Source organism: Cavia porcellus, unplaced genomic scaffold (assembly GCF_034190915.1).
Source record: "Cavia porcellus strain 051 isolate PalLab524CR breed Dunkin Hartley unplaced genomic scaffold, mCavPor4.1 scaffold_1, whole genome shotgun sequence".
In the NCBI taxonomy this organism is placed as follows: Eukaryota; Metazoa; Chordata; class Mammalia; order Rodentia; family Caviidae; genus Cavia; species Cavia porcellus.
Window position 1 is genome coordinate 59,071,142 of NW_026947484.1, and position 24,921 is coordinate 59,096,062.

General features: G+C 42.1%; 1 protein-coding gene across 9 annotated transcripts in view; it reads right to left on the minus strand.

Moving 5' to 3' along the window:
* Myo5a (myosin VA) overlaps positions 1-24,921 on the minus strand; it is a 155,233-nt gene that overhangs the window by 62,229 nt on the left and 68,083 nt on the right. For 8 of the 9 annotated variants that reach the window (XR_010047556.1, XR_010047555.1, XM_013154616.3 and 5 more), the window contains 8 exons: positions 20,854-20,997; positions 19,936-20,017; positions 19,271-19,378; positions 17,611-17,717; positions 7,587-7,852; positions 6,771-6,852; positions 3,056-3,196; positions 1,253-1,378 (listed from right to left, as the gene is read on the minus strand). Coding sequence is in view for 7 of the 9 variants with exons in the window: in XM_013154616.3 (XP_013010070.1) it covers positions 1,253-1,378; positions 3,056-3,196; positions 6,771-6,852; positions 7,587-7,852; positions 17,611-17,717; positions 19,271-19,378; positions 19,936-20,017; positions 20,854-20,997 (1,056 nt within the window). In the remaining 2 variants the exon portion in view is untranslated. Of the gene's footprint in view, positions 1-1,252; positions 1,379-3,055; positions 3,197-6,770; positions 6,853-7,586; positions 7,853-17,610; positions 17,718-19,270; positions 19,379-19,935; positions 20,018-20,853; positions 20,998-24,191; positions 24,212-24,921 lie in introns of those variants that run through there. The other variant, XM_063248878.1, reaches the window with a different exon arrangement.

The following is a 24,921-nucleotide window of genomic DNA, read 5'->3' on the forward strand; positions in this document are numbered from 1 at the left end:
CAGTCACTATTCTGAAACCCTAAGAGTAGACTACACTTTAGAACTCAGAAATTCAAGAATTTAATGCTCTGGCAGAGTCTAAGGCAGCCATCTCTAATCAAACAGGAATATTAAGGAAATACCTTAACTGTGATAAAGACTATGCTTTTCATATTAATTCAAATCAGAGATCAAGTTTAGCTGCTAATGAGTTATGAAAAGACTTGGTTTTCAGTGCTTCCTGGATGTCAGTTATGGACAGAAAAGTGTAGATCTGTATTTATTTCATGTACATTACAACAAAATGTAAGGCAAAGAAAGAGAAAACCAAGAAGCCAAACACTGAAGACTGGTTTTCCATACAGCCTTGAGGGACGCAAGCACCAGTGACCATGATGATGCTCCTCATGATGCTCCTCATGATGATGCTTCCTATTATGGATTAGGAACTGGTGGTCAACTTAACGCCAGCTGGATTACATCAACATGGCATTGAGCGAAGATGCTCCTCCTGAGGAAAGTTGCCAGGATAAATAGGTGGAGAAGAAGGGAGGGTTGAGGTGTTAAGGAGGCATTGTGGGTTCTCCTATGAGTTGCTGTCTGAGCTGTTGGTTCTCCTGGAAAAGCTCTGGTCCTCACATCGAGCACTGCTTCCTGGCTCTGGAGGGGAAGACGTGTGCTGCTTGGTCTCCAGAATGAACTTGTCATGCTGCTTCCTGGCACGTACCCGACTGTGCTTGTCGGAGGAGGAGCTCGAGGCCTCCATGTCACTGAGGATGGCTGTGGTGCTTTTCAGGACAGCCCTGGTCTTTGTTTTGAGAATGACTTCTCAGCTCTGTCATAGAACCCTCATCCCACCAGCACAGCTCCTTCACCCTGCTAGCATGGACTTTCTGGCTTCCACCGCTGACCTTTGGGACTTCCCGGCACGGATCCGTAAAAGAGACTGACATGAATCTTTCTTGTGGGCTCTGGACCTCCAGTTGGACTCGTGGGAGGCATTATCCGGAGCTCTGGATTTTTATCTGAACTCATGTGGGACATTGCTGTGGGGTTTAGGCTCTTGACTAAATAATATATGTCTTTGGTGTTGCGGATAGATTTCTTGCATTTTCCTGTGTTAACTCCCAGTGACCATTATAAAAATATTATAAACTCCATGCCTTGATCCTAATTGTTCTCTGTGTACAACCCCTGACTACGACACTTCCTATTGCTTTTTCCCCTCAATAATTTAAGTATTCAAAAAGAAAAAAGATATAAAGCTCCTTACTTTGTCAGCAAAATGCTGGATGATGAAAGCTTTGTTTGACAGACGGGGCTTTTCAAAGAGTGCACATTTGTTCAAATGTGTGTTGTACAATTTTTGTGCCCAAGTGTCATCTGTTCCTTTAGGCATCTACACAGAGAGAAAAAGAAAGAAAAAAAGCAGAATAGTGAAACACTCCCGGCGTACCAGCCACCAAGAGACCACGTTTCCCTTTGTCTGACAACTCACACAGGCAGTTTGGAAAGCCCTTCCTTCTATACTCCTCTGTTATAGGACAAAACCCTGCTGCTGCTGTTGCAGAGCGTGCCAGCCCTTCTCACGGGCGGCCCAGCCAGTCTTCAGGTGATCTGATCTGTCTCTACCTGGAGCCGTCAAATAAATATTTAATGTTTTTAAAATAACAAAGGGCTCGCATGTTAAAAGTGGAGTATCAAAGCCATGATATATTTTAAATTTTTTATGAAATAAAGGGAACACTACACAGAGTGAAGGAGACCCGTAATTCAGAAAGTACGGGTCACCTCCTTGCCATGTTCCAACCTCACTGTGCTTTCCTGTCTTTCAAGGCATATGTGTGATGCGCTCATTCTGTATAATCTTGGTGATTTTTCTTCTTGACAGTAATAGTCACTTATTTATGGCCACTAAGTTGTCACTGACTTTTTGTTATCACAATAATTGCCAAGGTTTTCTTCTACATACACACCCTGCATACTTTTGCAAGTATATTCATAGCTGAAATTATAGCAGTCCCATTCTTGGATAAAAAGATATGCATTTATGATTCTGACAAATGTCAAATTTTCTCCTAAGTATGTTAACATAAATCTTATCAACTCTAATCACTGCATATGTGCAATATTCATTATTATCAAATGAAAGGGATCAGGTTTAAACTTGCCCATTTGATAATCAGATACTACTTTTACTTTGCATGTTTTAAAAGTTTCACATGAGGTAAGCACCATTTTAGGACATGCATTCTTTTTTTTTTTTTTTTTTTTTGGGGGGAATTGCACTGCGGACCTTGCACTTGCCAGGCAGACGCCATGCTGCTGAGCTACATCCCTGGTCCCTACATGCATTCTTAATGTTGGAAATATCTAGATGCTCAGAAGGATCAACCTGGGATCGACCTGTGATAAGTTGTAATTACTGCACAAAAACAAAAGAAAGATTAAGGCAATGGATGGGTTATCTACCTCAAAATGGTCAGTTGGTAAAAAGCTGGGGATCCAAGATTTTCCCCAACATACTGCATCTTCAAATATGAAAGCTAAAACCGCATTCTATCAGATGTTGGTAATAAAGAGGAATAACTGGTGAAGTGAAAAATTACAGCCATTTAGAACAACTTCCTGCATTTTTCTCTTTTGCTTTTTTTCCTTTGTATAGCACTGCAGATTAAACTCAGGGAGTGCCAGGGCTGGCTCTGAGCTTGAGATTCTCTTGCCTCAGTCTCCCAAGCAGCCAGGATTACCATGTGCTGCCACGCCTGGCTTTCTCATATATTCTACCACCAACCAAAAAGGACTGAACGCTAGCAAACTGCTAACAAAAGTCATAAAAACTGGTAGCAATTTAATGTCAATTTCTCACATAATTATAATTAGCTAAAAAGAAAAGAGACATTCTCCGAGCTTCACTGAGGAGAGTACCTGAGGTCTAGGTCCCCTCAGAACGAAAGTCAGAGGAACTCCCAGCTGTTGTCACAATGGCCTTGTGCAGTGTATGGGTGATTCTACAGGATTACCTCTGACCTTAATACTTCTACTCTGGTCCACTAGGCACCCCAGACAATCATACCTTACATTCCTCATCCAGCAAATCTAGAATGCCCAGTTTAGACTCTATAAGGTTGATACAGGGCTGATTATCGTAAAAATCTATGAGTGTCCATGGAATCTGTTCCTTCATGTATTCCTCTTGTTCCAATTTGAAGACATGCTGAAATAAACAAAAAACCCAGCAGTCATTATTGGATTATCATAAAGAGTTTGGTCAATAAATAATACTTCTATAAGAGAATACCAATATAATTAGAGATAGCCCCTGGCTCCTAGCAACAATGAGCTCACAGGAGCAGCAGTATTTACACACAGGAAAGGCAAATATGAACTACATGGTGAAGACCTGCTCCACAGGGTTCCTGTGAACAGGAGAACTCAGGCATGGAAGTGCTGTAAACAGCTGGTAAGTGCAGCAGTCATCAAGATCATGTTTATTCTAAACTGCACCCTGTGTCGCAGCTTCCTAAATTCCTGTGTGGGACCTGCTACCAGCAGGTGGCCCAGGTGTGCCTGAGGAACCTGGAGCAGCTGCACAGAGCCCTCAAGGCCTCCTGACAGCACAGGTAATGTCTGCAGCGCAAGAAAGTCCTGCTCCTAGGCCGGTGGGGCCAGAGCACATACGCCTAGGACAGGGTGGCCGATCTCCTGCTCATCCTCCTCCTCATCACTCCCCTCAGTCACGGAATCTACACTTTCTGCTTTCCTAAATTCTACATACAACACTGCAAGCAGCTACAAGCCTTACTGCTGCTATTTCTGCCAACAGCCTCCGTCACCATGTATATCCTGCCTCTCATCAGTGTGAGTGGACCATGTGCTATGTGTCAGCCACTGCTCCTCATGCAGAGGGAGGCCAGTGGAAGAATAGAAATAAAATAATCACAGGGAGTGAGATTACAAACTAACACTCCAAAGGAAAATGCGCTGAACTGACAGAAGAGCTCATCTCGCTCTTTAAGGCGGCTTCCCGTGAGAGGGCTGTGTGATCCCAGCTCTGGCGACAGGTGTAAGCAAGTGGTGCAGATGGAAAGCAGCCCAGCTAGGGCCACAGCTCGGGCTTCAGGACACAGGTCGGGTCCACTTGTGGATACCAAACCTCTCAGCTCTGCCCTGCTGATGGCCACTCCACGATCCCCAGGGCTTGCTTGCTTTCTCACTCTCTCGTATCTCCTTTGGCTCTCTCAGGTGACCTGTCTCCAGGGAGATGTGTCTGAGATCCAAGCCCCGTGCAACTCAGATGACAGGTTTCTGACGCATCTTCTCCTCCCGCACCTGGAAGCTTACTTCATTCTATGCTTACCACAGTGCCACCCTCCACTCATCTGCAGCATGTGCAGAGAACTGGCCATCCATGTGAATATTTGTATCAGGCTAATTAGCAGGTTTCTTCTGTTCTTTTCATTAATGAGAAGGCAAATAGGGCACCATATGTTAGCATGATGCCCTAACTGATGGCACCAACATCTTCCTAACTAATGAGTTATCTTTTAAAAAATGTTTCTAATTTATATGCAGTCTGTACATTGGTACCAGAAGCCCTGTGCTAGACTTCAAATAGAGCTTTTCTCTCACACACAGCTTTACATCTCGTTTGGAAAATCCAGGGGTGTCAAAGAATGTGGGCACGAGGTTCGGTGTGGTAAGAGACCCTTGGCCCACCCAGCAGCACCTCCAAACAGTGGCATGCCAGTCACAGTGCTCTTGATGCCTCTGCCCCACCTGCAGGGCCAGCCCAGGGAGCAGCCCTTGCAGCCAGTTCTCCTCCGTGAGCTCCTACGTGGTCAGCTCCCTAGGCCTGCTGTGGGACATGGGGCCCTCCTCTGCTGGCAGCGCTGATGAAAACACGAGTAGGATTAATCAGGGTTGCTTTCTCCCTTATTGAGTCAAAAAACAAGGAAATAATTAAGTGATTAGCAGTGGGAGCTGAAGCTGAAAGAAACCAATGCGAGTGGCAGCCGCGCGAGTTACGAGGACAGGAAGAGGATTGCAAGCCCTGCTCTGCTGGCTTCACAGAACATCTGCAGTGAGCAATGAAGCAGACAGACAGGAAACACCCGGAGACCAGAAGGAAGAACCCACCACCGACAGTGAGGGAGTGGAACCAGTGTACAGAGAGAAGCCGAGGTGCAGGGCAGGGAGGCGTGCGCAAGGAGAGCAGGAGAAACGGGCCACGTAGCAGGAAAGAGAAACGACTCTAAGAACAACCCACGGCAGACATGCAGGGTGCCGTGAGAGTGACTGACGGGCCAGGCCCTCCACGGCTAGCACCGGCTCCAGAGTCTGCAGTCATCCTCAGGTGCACTGACTGAAACGTTACCCAATTCAGAAACCCTGAGAAACGAGAGTGCTCGACTGGGTTTCCGTAGGTTGTTAATATTCTTTATGCAGAGATAAAAATACACCAATTTTATTATTATGGAAATAGTCATAAGCCTAAGGTCTTTAAGGTTATCTCTACATTACTGCATCTGTTAAGCAGTTTAACTTTTAAAGATGATTCAAATTTTTATCAAAGTATATGCAATGGTTTTCTAAGTATCAAATGCTTCAAAAAGTTTTTATAACTTTTATTCCCTTCCTCCCCAATCCCAAATCACTCCCTAGAGGCAAAAACTGTTAATTATCTTAGATACTTCTCCAGGTATTTATCAATACATTTCTAAAGAATATACTGATCAGCTGCTTTCTAGCTGATCAGTTTGAAACTCTGTCGATTTTCTGGTAAGCCACATGAGGCTAAATTTGCACAGACCATCTCTCCAGTGATCCTTTGCTAGCTTCCCAATGTGACTACTTTTAGGTAGCTTTGGTTTTTTATTATTTTTTCACCTCCAGTGGCATCTTTAACTGTGGGCTGCCTCTCACAGTGAAGGGAGGAAGGGTACTTTTCAGGCCTTCAGCTCTCTTCTCTTCTATCTTCCACTTCCTATGCAGGGCTCATGGTCAGTGCCCCTCTCATCCCTACTAATAAACACCCAAGGTCACACACAGAACTGTGCCTAGCAGGTGATGAGCACTGTGCTCACCCACAGATGCACACGAGCTAGGCACCACTAGAGTGTCCATCTCAAAGATGAGGAAGTTGAATTCTGATTAGTTAACCTGACCTGAGTTCCCTGGATAATCTCTGCAGAGTGGGATTCCAGGTCAAGCAATTCCCCTCCGGGCCTGCGCCCTTCACTATTACTCTCTGCTGTCCCTTATCTTTAAACCCTTCAGGTCTCCCAGTGAGGGGAGCCCCCTAGATTATCTGCTATTACCACCTTGTAGGAGCCACTTACAAAATAACTCCCACTCCCACTGCCGCGGCAAATAGTAGACTACTAGAAGAAGGACTAGGTATGGCTCTGATGTGGACGTTTAGCTCTAACATCAGCTCACACAGCATGCAGGTGGTGGGACCTGCACAGCCAGTCTGTGTCAGGCTAGCACACCGAGGGACACACCTGTGCTCACAGCCTCATTCCCTCGTGCCTCCACCCAACAGAGTCAGCCCCTCGAAACCTGTGTGCCTAAATTCTCACGATTCTCAGACAGGGGACAGCTCTAAATTCTCCTGGGCCATCAAACATTCTTCTAATGTTGCACTATTATTAATCATCAGTTCCTTAGCAGTTTGGCTATTCTAAACCCCTGTATTTCAGGACTCCATTTCAGAGAACAGGCTTTAAACAAAGACTAGGAACTCAATAATTTAAGTCAGAGTATCATTCAAGGAAGAAAATTCTTACCATGTTGAATTGTTGCTGTAGTTTTTCATTTGCATAATTTATGCAAAACTGTTCAAAACTATTTATTTCAAATGTTTCGAACCTGTAAAATCAAAAATAAGATGGGGAGGGGAGAAAAAAAACAAGTATCTTTTTAAAAAAAACTCATTTCTTCATTAGGAAGAAAAATGTGATAAAAGTTCCTAAGTCAAAAACATGGACTTTGTGTCTAATGACAACCAGCCAGAAGGCAAAGCATGCAGAGATGCTAGGCACAAGGAGGCTTTTGCTGCTGTTGTTCAGGGGTTTGCTGTTTTGTTTTGGCACTGACAGTTTTGGAGCATATTTCATCCTGAGGTGGGGAACAACAACACTGAAATAAAGCTACTGCTCATCTCAACTGACGGACTCACAAGGTTACTCATACATAGAGGGAAAACAGAAATGGAGCTATCGGAGGTTCTTTAGGAAACTAAGGCAGGGAACAAACAACAAGGACCAAACAAACACAACATACAGGGAGGCCTTACAAGTAAGGCAGGGCATCCGGAGAAGGCAAAGGGGCGAGCAAGATAGATCTGTAGAAATTCAGAGGTAACTGGCCACGTACAAGTTGGAAAACCCATTAATTCTACTCACTAGCTTGGTAAATTAGCTCTAGACTTGAGATATATATTTGGTTTTAATATTAAGCGACAAGCAGTTCTACCCCATCATCAAGGTACTCCTGAACTATCCTCCTCCTCACCAGCAGGAGACAAAATTAAATGCAACACAGAGTCACTGGTTCCCTGTGTGAAGAAAGCCCACCGCTAGCCCAAAGACAAACATACTTACCCATAGATGTCCAGCACTCCAATGAAAGAGTGCTGCTTGACAGCAGAATGCAGAGCCTGATTGACGTGGCCCACGATCCAGCCAAAGAGCTTGGCGTAGATGTGTTTGGCCAACGCATCTCGGGCGTTTGTGGCCTGCAGCTTGGAAATGGGCTTGATGTACGTCTCCGTGGCAGTGGCCAGCTTTCGATGGCAGAGCCAGTGGCACATCTCCTCATATTCCACACCCATGAGGTCACAGAAGACGCTGAGAGGTTCATGCTTGGGCTGTTAAAACAGAAGGGGCAGATCAAAGAAGAACTTTCTGGAAATGGCAGCAAAGAGGTAACAAATGAAACAATTTCTTCCCTGAAATACCAAGATCACTCAAGCCTGATCAATGATGATAATCACAACCTCCATCTAAACTGAGTTCAGGGAGTACTCTGCCACCTTCTTTAAGGTTTATCCTTGCTTCTACAAAAATGTATTTGTGAATCTCTTAGAGCACATTCATTCAGAAAGTCAACTAATCAAAAACATTCATTGAGTGTCCATTACATGCCAACAAACAAAAAGACCAGAGGCTTCCCCAGCTACAGTTCACAGTCCCTGGGGGGACTGACTCCTCCCTAAAATGCAAGGTATCACACAGAAGGACACTGTAAGTCCATGAGAGCGGTGCCTACTCTACCCACGGGCAGGAGACAGCCGCCCTGAGAAACAGAACTGAGATCTGAAGGGGTGGAAGGTGCCACCAGGCCAAACAGGGAACCAGCTCTCTGAACAGAGGAAGGGAGACGCTGCAAAAAGTCTCCAGCAGGAAGGGAACTGGCAATAGGAGGGGTCAAGACTGAGGGAGAAAAAGCGTCAGGAAGCCACAGAGAGTGGCAGAGGCATGGGCAGTCTTTATCCTCCTTTGTCCTCCAAGGAGTGGGGAGCAGCTGCGAGTCCTCAGCAGGAAACCTGACAGCTGAGCCATCAGCAGGCCACCCTGCAGAGCAGGGCCACATGATGCCCCACAAAAGCATGCACTTTTAACATGATTATGGGACTCTAACATTGTTCTTCATGACCTGATTGCAAGGTGCTCAAGCATAAATTATACAGGTAACAACAAAAAATGTATCAGACACTGAGTGTGCTCTGTAGCTCAATGAGCAACTATCAATCATGGTATCTCAACCTGCCCAGCTATGTGTGCTGTGAAGACAGGCATTTATTACTAATTATTAATAAAAAGTAAATTTTCTTAATTATTAAACAGGTGATTTCATTTAAAACTTTAGTAAATTAAAATAGTTTTTAGCAACTTGGTGTAAGTATTAAAATGTATCAAATTTTGCTCAAGATATTGTTACAACTACATATACAACACTGCCAATACTAAAAAAAAAAAAAAAAAGGTGGTCAAAAGAAAACGGAACCCAGCTAGGCACAGTGGCTCACACCTGTGATCTCAGCACTCGGAGGCTGAGGCAGGAAGATCATTGTGAGTTCAAGACCAGGCTAGGCTACAAAGTGAGCTCAAGGTCAGCCTGAACTGCATAGAGAGACCCTGTCTCAAAAAGACAAAAAAAAAAAAAAAAAAAAAAAAGAAAGAAAACAGAACCCCCAAAATGAAAAACATTAAGTGTTCAATAAAAAATGGACAGATGAATACTTTCTGTCAAGACAAATTAGGCACTATGCTTAATTTGTAGTATAAGCGTGCCAGGTTTCAAAGATTGTAATGTGAAAAGAAAGTTATATGCAAACACATACTGCCAAACGATGCATATCAAGGCATGTTTCACAGACAAAATAGCATAACTAAAAAAAGTCTGTCACCGCAAAGAAAAACCTTACTTGCATCTCAGAAGAACTCTTATAAAAGCTAGCTACATGGTAGCAAATCTGACTGCAAAAGACATCAAAACCATTATCAATGGTGAGTCTGTCAAACAATGTTTGGGAGACACGGCAGATACAATTTGTCCTGATAGAAACCAAGGTTTTTCTAAAGTCAGTTTGTCTCGCCAGACTGTAAGCAGGTGAAATGAAGAAACAGGAACATCTATTGAAAGAAGATCTGAGGGATAAGGGTGCTAACTTCAAATTTTATGCTCTGATGATCAATGAACACGGAAGTGTTTAATGCTGCAAACATGGCTCCACTTGCCATTTTTGTTAATGACTGATAACACAGTGTCACTGAAGCAATGACTTCTTTGGTGCCATTAACAGGCAAGACTACACCTCCTGATGTGTATGAAGCAGTAAAAATTACAGGAAAGCAACTTTCCATGGCCTTGGTCAATGTTTCGGCATAGTTATTGGTAGCATGCTGGTAATGGCTGGTAAGGAGAGGAACTTCAAACCGTCACACAAGATGACTGTCAAGGTATAACCATGAAGTCAGTGTGGTCCTGCTGACTGCTCCGGCTAGTATTTTGAGTGCCACATTAAACAGGGGTGGTGAGAGTGGACATCCCTGTCTTTTCCCAACACTGTAGAGAAATCAGCTTTCACCATTTAGTATGATCCTGGCTAGTAGTTATAGTAGTATTAGTTATAAATGGCTTTTATCAGCTTGTGATGAGGTCTTTTTACCACTATTTTTTTTCAGGCATTTTATGATGAGTACATGTTCCATTTTTTTGTTTTTGTTTTGGTACCAGGATCGAACTCATGACCTTGTGCTTGACAGGCAGGCACTTACGCTGCTGAGATAAATCCCTGGCCTACAGGTTCCATTTTTGTCAAAAGCTTTTTCTGTTTATGAAGATGGTCATGCAATTTTTGTCCTTGCTACTGTTTACGTGATGTATTACATTTACTGATTTGCATAAGTTAAGCCATCCTCACAATGGGGCCTACTTGGTCATGATGGTTTGTTTTGGGGTACTGGGGCTGAACTCACCACCTTCTGCTTGCCAGGCAGGTGCTGTGCTGCTGAGCTGTATCCCTTGCAATGTATAATCTTTTTGATGATTTTTTGTATTGCTTGCCAGTATCCTGCTGAACATTATTACATTCATTAAATATAAGTATTATCTCTATGTTCATTAAATGTTCTTTTTTAGATGGGCTCTTACCTGGTATGGCAATAGGGCAATGCTAGCCTCCAGCAGTAACTTTGGGAATACTTCCCTTCCAATTCCATTAAAGAATATGTGGAGTACTGGCATTAAATGATTTTCCCTGACGTTCTTGAAGAGCAGCAGTACACCTCAGTTCCTGGGCTTTCTTAGTTGGTGTTTTTTTGTTACTGTTTCAGTTTCACTGCCTTTCAGTGTATTATTCAGGATTCTTTTATCTTCTGGGTTTAGTTCTGGGAATTCATATGGATCAAGGAAACTTTCCACTTCTCCTGGATTCTCCAATTTATTCAAGTGTAGGTTTATGAAGCAGTTATCTACTGGATTTTGGCAGTGTCTGTTGTGATTTTTACCTTTTGCATTTCTAATTGCATTGATATGGTTCTTTCCTTTTTTTTGGTGAATGTAGGGGTTTGACTATCTTATTTATTTTTCAAAGTTCTTCAACTCACTGCTTTTTGTATTTACTTCAGTATCAGTTTCATTCATTTTTGTTCTGATCTTTATAATTTCCTTCCTTGTACTACTTTTGGATTTCAACTGTTCGTATTTTTCTTGGATGTTGAGGGGTACACCATGAAGTTACTTAACTGGGCTCGTTCTGTTTCTCTGAGCCAGGCTCCACAGCTATAAACTTCTTTTGTCAGAATGCTCTGATTGTGCCCCATAGGTTCTGATATGCTGGACTGACATTATCATTTGACTTTTATAACTGATTTCTTCTGCGACCCACTTATTATTCAAGAGTATACTGTTTACCTTCTGTGTGTTTCCATGTCTGTGTTTCCTTTTATGACTGATTTCTGGTCTCAGTGCACTATGATGATACGCATGGACAACATCAATCCTTTGGCATTTACCCAAGCATGCTTCATGGGCTAGTATGGTCTACTTTGGACAAAGTCGCCATGTGCTGCTAAAAAAAACATCTGTTGCTGTTGTTGTTTGAAGGTGTGGCCTAACTTTCACATTTCTGGTTGACATTTTGTCTGGCTGATCTATCTGTGACAGTGGCGTACTGAAGTCCCCTACCCTAAGTGTGCTGATGTTTATCTGACCTGTCATAAACTCACGTGCTCTGGCTTGCAGCGCACACACACGATTGTAACTGTTACCCCTTCCTGTGGAATTGTCCCCTTTACCCCCAGACAGTGACTTTCATTGCCTCTTCTAATCCGTCTGGCTTGAAGCCTGTTTTGTCTGAGATTAGGACGGCTACTCCTGCCTGTTTTCAGGTTCCTGTTGGCAGGGGCCATGCTGACCTTCTCTGCATCGCTCAGAATGTAGCATTTGTGCTGCTGAAGTGAGCACGGCAGCAAGTACATTTGTGAACAACCATTTTCAAGGATGACGCACACAGAGAGTAAAATATGTTTAAAAAAATTGTGATGAGCACCTGGAAAACTCACCTGCACTGTAACTGTTTCTATCACACCAAACAGTAAGACATGTGTTCCCACAAACAAGGCCAACACCCTACTAGATTTGTGTTTATCCTGTGCTCTATTTTAAAAGTTATGATAAAAACCAGGGAAGCTTTCTATACACTGACTGTGTTATGTATTTTAGGTGTGGCCCAAGACAAATTCGTCTTCACTGAACACAGACCAGGTCAGCCAAAAGGTTGGATGCCCTTGGCTTACAATGTCTTCGATGACTTAAATACCCCTACACCCCTATAAAGTTTCCCATGAGCCTGAGTGAGCAAGTATTTGACAACACTCACTTAACCCATAGTAGTATAGATTTTTTGACACTGTCCATGTGAATCAGTTGAATCTGGTAACATCTTGGGAAACAGACAAGGTGAACATCATAGTGAGAACTAAAAGAACATACATTTGTCAAAAATTACAAGATCAAAAAATTGATGGCAGAGCTGGCACTGGAACCTCTGTTTCTGACACCCTCATCCCTTGACTGACTCGGCCAGCCTTCCACCTTTCCACGCCCTCTTGCAAGTCATCGTTCCAGAGACACGGCAGCACTTTCACCAACACAAACAGCCCGGCACAACCCCTGTAACTAAAACAAGCAGTCTAACATCTACACACCAACACACATGCACACACACACACCAACACACACTGAATTATTATTCAGCCATCAAAAAGAGAATGAAGTGTGACAGACTGATGGACTTTGAAAGACCACACATTAGATGATTCAACTTACATGAAATGTCTAGAATAGGTAGCTCTATAGAGGCAGGTACCATATTCTTTTATTTTTGCTACATATAATCTTTTTAATTGAAGAACTACTCAATGAATTTTAAGTACATGAAACCACTAATTTTGAATATATTTTAAAATATATGTATTTATATCAGTTTACAATAGTAAGGTATCATTTATATAAAAATATTGAAAAAATATTGCCTAAATACCACATAATCTCTTAAATGTGAAATTTCTTACAACATCCTTATTTTTGCATAACAAAAATATAGTGTAGATGCTGGGGATTTAGCTCAGTGGCTCAAGCATTTGACTGGTAAGCGTGAGGTGTGAGTTCGATCCCTGGTACAAAAAACAAACACACACACATAAAAACAAAAACAAAACAAAATTGTAGTGTATTATAGTTTTTGACATCTCCACTTCTATGACCTAAAGAATGTCTATTACCTTTAAACCTTTTAACCTTTGTTTTATACAAATGCAGGTAAATCAGAGATTCATTTTTTTTTAAAGTTCAATCTGGATCTTATTAATTTCAAACATACTCACCCCTCTCCAACCAGTGCTTTGGAAATTTTCTCCTTATATTACTAACATTAACATTATGAACTTGTTAGCTTTTTAAAGGCATTAGAACTGCGTCGTTCTCCAGTTCTGTCAGATGAATACTTGGTATGTCTCCTGTGCACTTGTTCTCACCACTGTGACAGAGCACTTCTATTTAAATACATTTGGCTTAACAACATCCAAGTTTATATTACATGGAAAAAATAAAATGACATTTATTTATACTATTTGATATGCATTTTGATAATTTAAAACTAACAGCAGAATTTTACATCCAGATTACAAATCTATTTTGCATTTAAGTTTACTTTCCGATATGTAATAATTTTGAGCTCCATGTTCTTCACTAGTTTGATCATCAAATGTTCCATATCTCCCTATTCTGTTGGCTGTAGTAAATCAATTAGCAAAATTTTCAGAGAAGGTTCTTGGTCGATACACTTTCTTAAACCCTTTGGTATCTGAGAGTGTCTTTTAGTGGCCTTCATATATAAATACTAACCTGGCAGGGTACATAATTCTTGGTTCAAAATTATTTTCCCTTAAAACCCTGTAAATGTTGTTCTATTGCCTTTTGGCATTTAGAATTCTAAGAGAAAAATCTGAGGTCAGTCTGACTTTTGTTCCTTTATAAGTAACCTGCTGTCTCTGTCTGGAATCTTGCAAAACATTTTCTTTACCTTTGAAATTTAAAAAAGGTCACAAGGATATGCCTAGGTGTTGCTTGCTTCTCATTAAATTTTAGAGGTGCCCTGTGAACCTTCCTCATCTGCAGACTTACTTCATTCTTCAACTCTGCAAGTCTTCTTCTCTAAGTGTCGCCTCGGCTTCATTTGCTTTGTCCTCTGCTTCAGGGACCCCCATTACACACAGACTGCACCTCCCAGACAGGCCTTCTGTATCTCCCCTTTTCTCTTCTTTCCTTACTCTAATTTCTTTGGCCTCTTCCTCTGCATTCTGTGAGCATTCCTCTTATTCTTCATTTACTTTGGGAATTTTATTTTGTAATCAAGCATTCTTTTGCACTTCCTTCAAGCAGGCCTCAGTCTCTTCCACATGGTCACACACCTTTCCAACTAAGGCCGGATGGGTAAGGAGCTCTCTGTTAATATGATCAATAATTTCTGCAAATCTTTCATAGACTAGTAGACTGCAATAGTCCAGCATATCACCATCAAGAGGAGGCATTTCCTCAATTAATTAGTTCCATTCTTTTCTTATAACCTTTTCAACAGCCTTTTGCAAAGGTCCAATCAGTATTCCCAAGCACTGAAGCTACAGAACAACCAAGATCAGATTCATGGTTGTTTGGTGGTGAGTAAGTGGGGGAAAGAGGTGCAATAGCTAAAGGGCATAGTTTCTGAGATAATGAAAATATTTTAAATTGACTGTGCTATCATATGGTTATACATATCTGTGAAAACAATAAAAACCATTTAATTGCATACTTAAAACCATTTAAATGGGTATATGTGACTATATATCAAAAAAGCTGCCTATAAGGTAGTAATATTTCATTAGAAGAAGTCAGAGCTTAAATTAGAATTATCATTCTATCTTTTTTTAAAATTGTCAGTAGGAAGTCAAAGGGAGGGCAGATTTTGTATCTAAAACTAGGTTTCATGACTTAGGAAAAATATAAATTATCCAAAAAGGAATTATGAGCATCATGTCCCCTGTAAGACCCCTCCATCTAGCTCTTGGCCCTTTGAGTAATCATTTACAGTATTTCTCTTTAAATCATGAAGTCATTAATTTTATATTATATGATGTCTCGTGTGTCTAACATATTACAAGAATACTACAGTCAGAAAAAGCAGGGGACACATTCTTTTCTTAAAGGACAAAGGAATATGCTTGTACACCAGGGGCTACAGATCCAGAGAAAAAGGCAACCACGAATGAACTGAATTTTTAAAAAGCCCTAAAAACAATAACATAAATATTCTGGTGCCGCTACAATGACCTCAAATTCTAGGAGGTAACACAAGCAAGATAGACTTTTCTGGGGCAATGAGATTTAAGCTGCAATAAAGGAAAACACAGGGGGAAGGTATGTCCAAGTTACAAGGAAGAACTGGCCAGGGAAGAGAGGCAAATGAGGATCTAAGCAAAAGCAGGAGACAGACATGCCTTGTCATGTCACTGGCTGGCATGTGCAGTGTGAGAAGTAGGGAGAGAGGCTGAGCCGGAAGCTGGAGCTGATCACAAACACTCTTCTATGTCTCGCCAGTCTAGCAGTGGCCTCTGATCACAGGGTTTGCAGCCCAGCATGCCCAGGGGATGCCAGATACTGCAGCTACACAGTGTGTCCGTTTCCTTCCAGGCATGTATCTATCTTAAGTTTAATGTATAAATTTGGTGCAGTACAATCAACAACTAATAATACAATGGGACAACTAAAGTACACTGTGGAAGGACAGCATGAGAATTCCTTAGGCTTCTCAGAGTGGCATGCCACTTAAAACCCATTATTCATCTACCCTTCCTCCCTTCTATCCCTCTGTTGACTCATTCATCCATCCTTTTTGAACTCGATTCTCCACTTTTTCAAATTAATGCAAGTAATTCAGAACGATGAGGTTCATTTGGGAAAACTGATATACAGATTTATCATACTTTGACCATTTTGTATCACAGTAACCCTTTCTCCCTCCCCCCGCCCCATACTCTTCCTCATCTCCAAAAGTCTGCTGCCTAGTTTCCCGTCATCTCTCCTTTAGTTTACTCATTCATGCATTTTTCAGATTACACACATGGCTATCATCAAGAATTTAAAAAACACAATGAATACTGGCAAGGATACAGGGGAAAAAGATCTCTCTTTGCATTTTTTTTCACTTTTTAATTAAGTTTATTGGTATAATTTAGATAATACACAATGATCACATCCACCATAGGGACTTTGTATCTGGATACGATGTATCTTAGTTCTTCTTTTTTACCATTCCCCTCCCTTCAACTCCTCTTCCCCTCCTTACTTACAAAGCTCTGTTTCCATTTATATTTTTTTCCTCATTTTTTCCTTTTTCCTTCCTTCCTCTCCCTCCCCTTTCCTTTTGAACAATTTCTTTCTATTGTACAATATCTACTATACACTTTGGTTCTTATTTACACTTTGTTTCCCACACCAGTGAGACAATGCAACATTTACATGTGTGTCCAACTTATTTCCTTTAAAGAGTATGGCCTCAAGGTCCATTCATTTAGCTAAAAATTACTTGCTTATCTTTTCAGGCTGAGTAGTACTCCACTGTTTAAAAAAACTACCTCTTTCTTATTCATTTATCAGTTGATGGGCATTTGGGCTCCCTGCACTTTTGATGGGAATATAAACTAGTACAACCACTATGGAAATCAGTATGAAGATTACACATACACACACACACACACAAATAGAAATTCCATTCAACTCACTATCCCACTCCTGGGGATAATTCTGAATTATTTCTAGACTTTTCCATTTATATTTTCAGACCAAGATTGACTACAGGTAACTAGGCCACCAAAAGTGAAGTCACAGAGAGGGTCTTGCTGTGGAGTATATAGGGTCCTTTATAGCTCTAACTCCTATGAGTCTCTGATCTTGTGCGGCTGTTTACATTAAGGTCACTAAATTCATCCACTCATCTACCCATCCACTCAAATATAGAGAAAGAAGAGGGAAAGCATTTACACATTTGTATAGCTAACAGGTGCATATGTCCCACATTGAGGAAGGTGGAAAGGGTAGGTCAGTTTCTTGCACACATACCCCAGCCATCTCATTCATCTCCCTAGGAGCAAATGGTGTTACCAGTTTCTTCAATAACTTTTAATCCCTTTATGTTTCCGCAGTGTAATGTATAAACTTACCAATTCTTGGTACCTGTGTCATAGGCCAAATGAACCTTTCCTTCTTGATTTACCAATCTATTACATGAAACTTCCACTGCTGTTATAGAAATAAGACATGTATCCAAATTCTCTTTTCTCTCTCTCTCTCTCTCTCCCTCTCTCTCTCTCTCTCTCACACACACACACACACACACACACAATCACTGCAGCAGGAGTAAGATTCCATGTTTTATACTCAGTTCAAGCATTATCACTGGATCTCTCTTTGACAGTTATCTTTCTGACAACATTAGAGACATGAAATCTCTTGCTTCTAGGAAGAATCAACAAAAGGAAAACACAATTCAGCTGCTACTGCATTAAGCTTGTTCTAACTTACAGGTATTGTGCAGCTGTCTGAATCTCGGGACACAAACCCAACATTTCCCAAGTGAAGGATGCCAGCAAGTATTCGAAAAATTCCCATTTGATAAGATTCACTAATTCCTGGAACAAAAAGAGTAAGTGAACAATTAATTTCATTAATTTCAGAACAGCAACTAATCCATGACAGCAGCTAATTTTAACCTATAATCAATTCTTCAGTCTCGCCAGACGCTGTACACATGATAATGTACTGTGCTGGCCGTACGCTCGTGTACATGGACACAACATGAGACACATCACAGGTGACCAAAGACTGCAGGTGTGACCCCTCTGGGCTCCACCTGGCTCTGCCACAAATATGCTCTCCCCTGTAAAGCAGCGTCACCACCTAGGCTTGTTCTCTCGCTTGAAATATGGGATGAGAGTAAACATTTCACAGGGCTCTGGTAGAGATTAAATGAGATAATGCACACAGTCGACCTGACACACTGTGAGCACTAGACAAATGACTGTCCTCGCCATCACTCTTAGCGTTTCATTAATGTTACTGACATTTCATTTCTACTCCAAATGCAAGCTGCAGCCATTTCAAATCTGATTTTAAAGTCTTCCAGTTACAGACTACAAATGTAAGGGGCTTCAGCACCCCATGAGTAGAAGCATGCAGACCGCTACGCGCCCCAGCTTGAGGAGGACGTGCCTGCACCCCCTACCCCACCCCGAGCGGCAGAGCAGGGTTGAGGGTTCAGGCAGTATGGCAATGTGAGGGTCTTACTGGTCCGGCCTCATTTGTCAGTGAGGTCAGAACTTCTAGAATATCAGATTGAATTTATCCAGGTAGCAATGTAAAACTATTTCCGAATGCATCATTGTATACAGCGTAATTCAATTCGACTTTTTAGAATGAGTGTTTTCCTCCTACATTATGACATTTTCCAAATTTATAATCTATCCCTAGAAGTAAAGTAGTTTAATATGCGTATGAATCAGCAATAGATCTTGTTAATGTACTTTTAAATTAACTTACTTGAGGGTACTCCTCAAAATACCAACATACAATTTTTGAATTAACAATCTGTAGTTTTAAAGAAAAATAATTCATCTCTAAAATTTGGAGATTAATTTATTCACATGTAGACCTGAAACATTTTAAATCCAAGAAAGAAGACAGTAACACCTGAGTGGACTCCCCATTGTGCAGGGAACCATGTGTAATACAATGTTTGTCCCATGCCAGCATGGTCACATTTCTCAGCCACAAACGAGCTCAAAAATGATACACAAGGCCCCCCAAAAATGTGAGCTTACAAAGGAAACCATTTCATTTAGTTTTAGGTTCTTGACTTTTGTAAAAATTTGAACAAAGAATTACTGTCTTGTTCCAGAATTCTTTGCCTTGATGCCTTAAATATGTTTTTTAAAATAGCTTTATTAAGCCACACTTTGTGTAAAATTCACCCATTTTAAGCATGTAATTAAACTGTCTTTATATATGTACAAAGCTGTGTGAGCAGCACCACTCTAGAGCCCTCCACTGCCAGGTGTGGTCTAAATGTGTTCTACAAGCTGCTCTCACCTCCCGCCAGCACCAGCCGAACAGCCACCCAGTGCTGCACTTGGGGCAGTGTGGGCTGCAAGGCTGCCGCTCCCACAGCTCCGGAGGGGTCACCTACCCAGCAGTGTGCAGGCCTGCCTGGTGTGAGCCATCTCCCTGGCGTCATCCACCCCTTCGATCACAGGGCTGCCCCCCTGCTTGGTGTAATGGAAGCTGTCTGCGGCTCCTGAAATGAAGACGAGAGGTCTGCAGTCCTGTGAAGCAGCTCTGCCCGCCACCCCGCTAAATCCAAGGCCGCAATAGCACATTTCAGCACACAGCATTTTGAGTTTAACTACCTATGTTTTCAATTAGATTTTAACACAAAACTCAACCAAATAATGACGTAAAATATTTATACGTATCATAACTGGAGAAATGAGTAGTTTAACTCCAAACTACACGGCAAGACCATTTTCTCCCATGCCACTCTCATCAGAAACCCCACAGGCCTTTAAAATGTTCATTTCCTAACCAGGGAAAATTTTAAACATACACAGAAGCAGGGAGCAGTGTGACAAACCCCTACATACTCATCAGCTACCCAAAACGAGCATCAGCCTGGGCCAATCCCTGCTCCGTCTCTCCCCACCTCGAGCTGTGTGAAATCCAGCCACAGACTTTTTAACCATTTTAGCCACAAGTATTTTAATATAAGCTAAGTTCCTTTTAACAAGTAGATTTAGAAACTAACAAACTAAGAGAGAACAACATAGCACAATGAATCCAATGATACATTCATACCTAATTGCAGCATTTTAAATTCAGGTAACTTTGCTGAGGCACAAAGCTGATAGAAGATATGATAGTTTCTCTCCTCTTCTGCCTTTGAAATAAGAAGAGTTTTCAATTACTGCATTTTACTCTAAAATCAGAAGATTCTATCATAAAATACAATTCAATATTTAATTATCTCGGGTGGTGAAGTAAGTTGTCCTTCCCCAAATTCCCTAAGACTTATGTATGACTTGTAAACCTTAGGACTTACAGTCACTCTGGCAGCCAGGCACAGTGACACAGTCCTGCAGTCAGCCACTCGGGATGGTCAGGACAGCAGGGTCCCTTGGGCCCTGGAGTCTGCTGCCAGCCTGGGCAACACAGTGGGACCTTACGTCTGCTCACTAACCCTCACTGTTCTAACTGAACAACATCATATTCTGAAAAAGTAGCAAGGAAAGAAACTAGTCAATGCCTTCCCTTTATCAACTGGGAAAGACGAGAGATAAGACTCTAACTACTAGTGTCTCTTCTTAAACTTATCTTTCCAATAAACATCTGTAGGAAATAGACAAAATCATTAACCCGTCATCCATATTTAACAGTTACATAGCCTGGCTGCTCAGAAGCTAGTAGTTTTAAAAATGGAAAGACTGACCACAGTGTAGTGGTGCACAGCTGTAATGCTAGCACTCTGGGAGGCTGAGTCAAGAGGATCACAAGTTTGAGCCCACCCTGGGCTCCCCAATGACTTAGCCAGAGACCCTGTCTCAAACTTTAAAAAAAGACACGGTATGTAGATCAGTGTGAAGGTCTACGGTTTGTCCCGGCACCAAAATAATAATGATAACTTAGAAATAAGTCATGCCATAGCAGCAAGCATGTGTGCTGTTGCTATGTGATAATCCAACACAAGTATAAATACAGTGTGCGCACCCAATTTACCTGGAACACTACTCGAGATTTCTCTAAGAGGTAAGTCCTCATGTTGGCACCAATGATTCGGTATCTCTTATCGAAACCAATCTCAATATACTTCCCAAAACGACTGCTATTATCATTCCTGGTTGTTTTAGCATTTCCAATTGACTAAGAAGCAAAGGAGAAAATGAGATTTTAGTCTGTGACCTGATGCTTCAGTCTGTCCAGGAACAGAGAGGACAGAGCAGAATGTAACTCTCTATCTTTGACTCTATTAGGAACAGAGCCAATCGTGCCCTGCAGGCACAGGTGTAGCTTTGCCCACTGCACATGACAGATGCACACTAATGGTTCTTATTCATCTTGTTACTCTTGCAGAACGTCCTCCTGGTCTTTTTGTTATTTCAGAAACAGCCAACCTGACTCAGTTAGGAAGCTTCCGTGCTGCATTCGGAGGCGCAAACACACCCTTTCAGGGCAGCACGGGAAGATGGGTGGATTTGGGTGCTCTCAAAGCACAAGTTTTGCCAGCCACATATCAAGATCTTTATTTCTTGGAAAACTGTCTTATGTAAATGAGATAGTTTTCCTGAAAATACTGCTGCAGTATTCACGGACTTTTTAGAAACCAGTTTCTAACATTTTTATCTTATACCAATAAAGCTTGAGGCTTATTAAGAGTATTAGTACTATCTTCCCAATTTAAATGCCATTTCAGAAGCCAGAGGAAGTAAAACCTGGGTTTAGTGTTTGATGGATGAATCAAACGTGCAAAATATCTGCTAGAGAATGTAACCTAAAATGGCATGTCTTCTTTTTGATCTAGGTGACATCTTCTAAGTTTTTTCCTTTTAAGGCAGAGCAAAAAAAAAAAGAAAAAAAAACTGCAGTTAGAAAAGGGAACAATCACATTATGACTTATATTACATGTTTAAGAAGCTAATGTCACACAAGATTAACATCTTTCAAGGGAGCAAAGCCTGCACTAGGTTAGTATCTCAGAAGCACAGTGGGAGAAGAGGTGAAAGTAGTAGTTGATCGTTAAACGAAGAAAACAAACATCAGAAGGGAAAACAGCAGTAAGGCAACCGACAGCAGATCTGTGATCAGTCCAGGACAGGAAATTTTCACTTTCAGAAGCAGAACAGGTATCACCATAATGAGGTCAAGGCTACAATCTAGACGAACATTTTAAGCACTTTTCTAGAATTAAAAAGAGAAGAATAATGACCAGAAATATTTAACAGGAGACTAATGTTATTTTCACTTCAATCAGCAAGAAATTGCTAAGGGAAAAATGTTATGAGCTGGATTGTACTGATTTTAGTGAAATGCTGCCTGAGTTACTTTTCTTCATAAAATGGAGGTGAAAATCTTCAGTTGTGGTTGCTGAAGAGAAAAAAGAACCATTAAGATCCAGTGTGCCCCATCTCAAATGAAAATTTGCAGGAGATAAAGAAAACACGAGATAAAACAGAGAAAGAGCAGCCTCCCTCAGGCTTTGCCACGAGGCCTCTGCAGAGGATGAGGGCGACATGCAGACCTGGCCATGGGGCCACGCCACCAGCTGATGCACGCACGCTACCCAGGGAAGAGTTTCCGCAGACCACGGGGACCTGGACACACCTTTCATGGTATTGCAGAATTCCCTGGGCACTGCCTGTGTCCCCTGCCCTTTTTTATTCTGAGATAGGGTCTTCTTAAGTCACTGAGTTGCCCAGGATGAGCTCAAACTTGTGACTGTCCTGCCTCAGCCTCCCACAGTGCTGGGATGGTGTGTGCCCCCTCGTGTGGTCTTTTCTTGCTGTCACAGTGAAAAGCTCCAATATGGAGACACAGTCTTAAAGGTCATTTAAACCGACGGATTTTCCAACTACAGCTTCAATATTTCATTAGTATTTCCTTCTACTGACTGTAAATCCTTTGACGACATTCTTTAGCCCAGTATTTCATTTCATTTTTGTCTCTCAATCTGAGACAACTCTTTTGAAAATTATTTCTCTAACTAGCACAATTTTCTAAATCCAAATTCCTACAGACAGATTAAACAAGAAAAATAGGGAGAAATACCTAACCACTGTGGATCCCTTTATCTTTTCTGTTTGCCCAGGCAAACATGACAAATTCGTTTTGGCTGAATATTAAAAAGCAGCGTATGAACCAGGTGCAGTAGCCCAAACCTGCAATCCTGCTTACTCGGGAAGCTGATACAGGAGCACCACAAGTTTGAGTCCAGCCTGGAAAACTCAGACTCTATGTCAAAATAAAATAAAAAGGGCTGGGGATGGAGCTCGGTGGTGGTGTCTGCTGGAATGTGTAAGGGTGCATCCCCAGTACCACAAGAAAAAAAGCACTATCTCTGTTCCTTCCAAAGTTTTCATCTCATTCCCTTTAACAAACTCTGACTTGTGCTGCTGGAAACCAATGCAGTTGTTTGTCTGTTTGTCTGAGGAATGAACCAGAGGGCATGGAGCTACATCTTAGAATTTCTATGCCAGGCTGGCCTCCAGCTTGAAAGTGTTCCTGAGTAGCAAGGATTATTCATGTGTGCCACAAGGCCCAGAACACTGTAATAAAATGGTTCACTCGTCTTTTAGCATATTCTAGAAAGTTCATTTGCTACTTAAGTTATCCTCCGGGCAATTTCAAATCCTCATTTCACAGGTACAGTCTGGAAGATTCGGGCTCCCTCATGCTATCACAATCCAGACTTGAGGACAGTCTACCAGTAAGAGTGGACTGGGGCCATGCGTAGTAGTAAGAGCACATAATCTTAGCCTCAGCAGAGGAGCTGAGGCAGGAGGACTCCAAGTTCAAACCCACTCTGGGCCACTTAGTAATTTAGCAAGACCCTGGCTCAAAATAAAAAATAAAAAGACTGAGGATGTAGCTCAGTGGGAAGGCCCTGGGAACAACCCCCTAGTACTGCCAAAAAAGAAGATGACTAAATGGGAGGAACTGTTGCCAAATTCTAGGAATTTGTTGTCGTGACAAAACCAGTAACAACAATGGTAGGAGGCAGAGCCCTGTTGTTTTTTTAACCCAAGATCAAAAACTGGCAACAAACTGTTTCTTCCAGTCTTAGCACCGGTGGTCTCTACCATTCTGTCCATAAGTAAATGCTTTCAAAATCTTAATTTGCTTCCAATTCCCCATCCTGTCCTTCAGCCCCCATGGCAGTCTCTTCTTGCCCACTCTGCCAGAACGCACCCCCCATCTTCTGCCCCCCAAGTGCACCCCCAGTGTGGCTGTCCTTCCACCCCTGCAGAGACGCCTGTGACTCTGGAGGGCACTGCTGAGGGCAGCAGGTCACAGCACTCTGCTCTGAGCATCACACAGCACTGCAAGCCAGGCACGATTACCTCGGGAACAGATCACTGCACAGGTGCGCCGGCCGCTCAGCTCCTTCTGCGCTTAGGTGATAAATATGCTCGATGGAGGAAAAAGACAGGAATAAAATAATGCCCACTAGAGGTTTTTAAGCATTTTGTTAGCTCATGCATCGAATTCCAATTTCTTTAGCATCCACATTTCTACTTTGTAAAGATGCTTTACATCACCCTTTCCATAGTTCTTTCTGCCTCAGGAAGAATTACTGAATTTCTTTTACTAACCTGTCCTTATGTGATGAACTTAACAAAAATGAAAAGAACAAAGCTCATGAGATCACAGATTAAGTGCAGAATTCAAATTTTAGGGCGCATCTGAACCATGGCCAAACAGGCGGGACTGAACACAGAACAGGATCATGGGCAAAGACACCCCGCACCCACCTGTGCCTGGCCTGGAGGAGCCTTTGCTTTGGGAGGATAAGGGAAGACCCAGGCCAGGAGACAGTGAGTTACACTCCAGGGGAGAAAACATGGGGTGAGTCCTGAGGCAGTAACTGAAAATGAATTTGCTGCCTGTGCCCAAGGAGACAGCTGGGGCAGGACTGGGACGTGGGGCAGCGGGCAAAAACGGATTCCCTCTGCATCTGGGTGGAGGGCACTTCCAGCCTTCCTTGCCATCTTGGTGGCTGGGAAAGCCAGGCCTCTGAAGGCCTCGGTGAGTCCTTCCTGACAAACCGCAGGAAAAGAAGCCGGGGTGCTG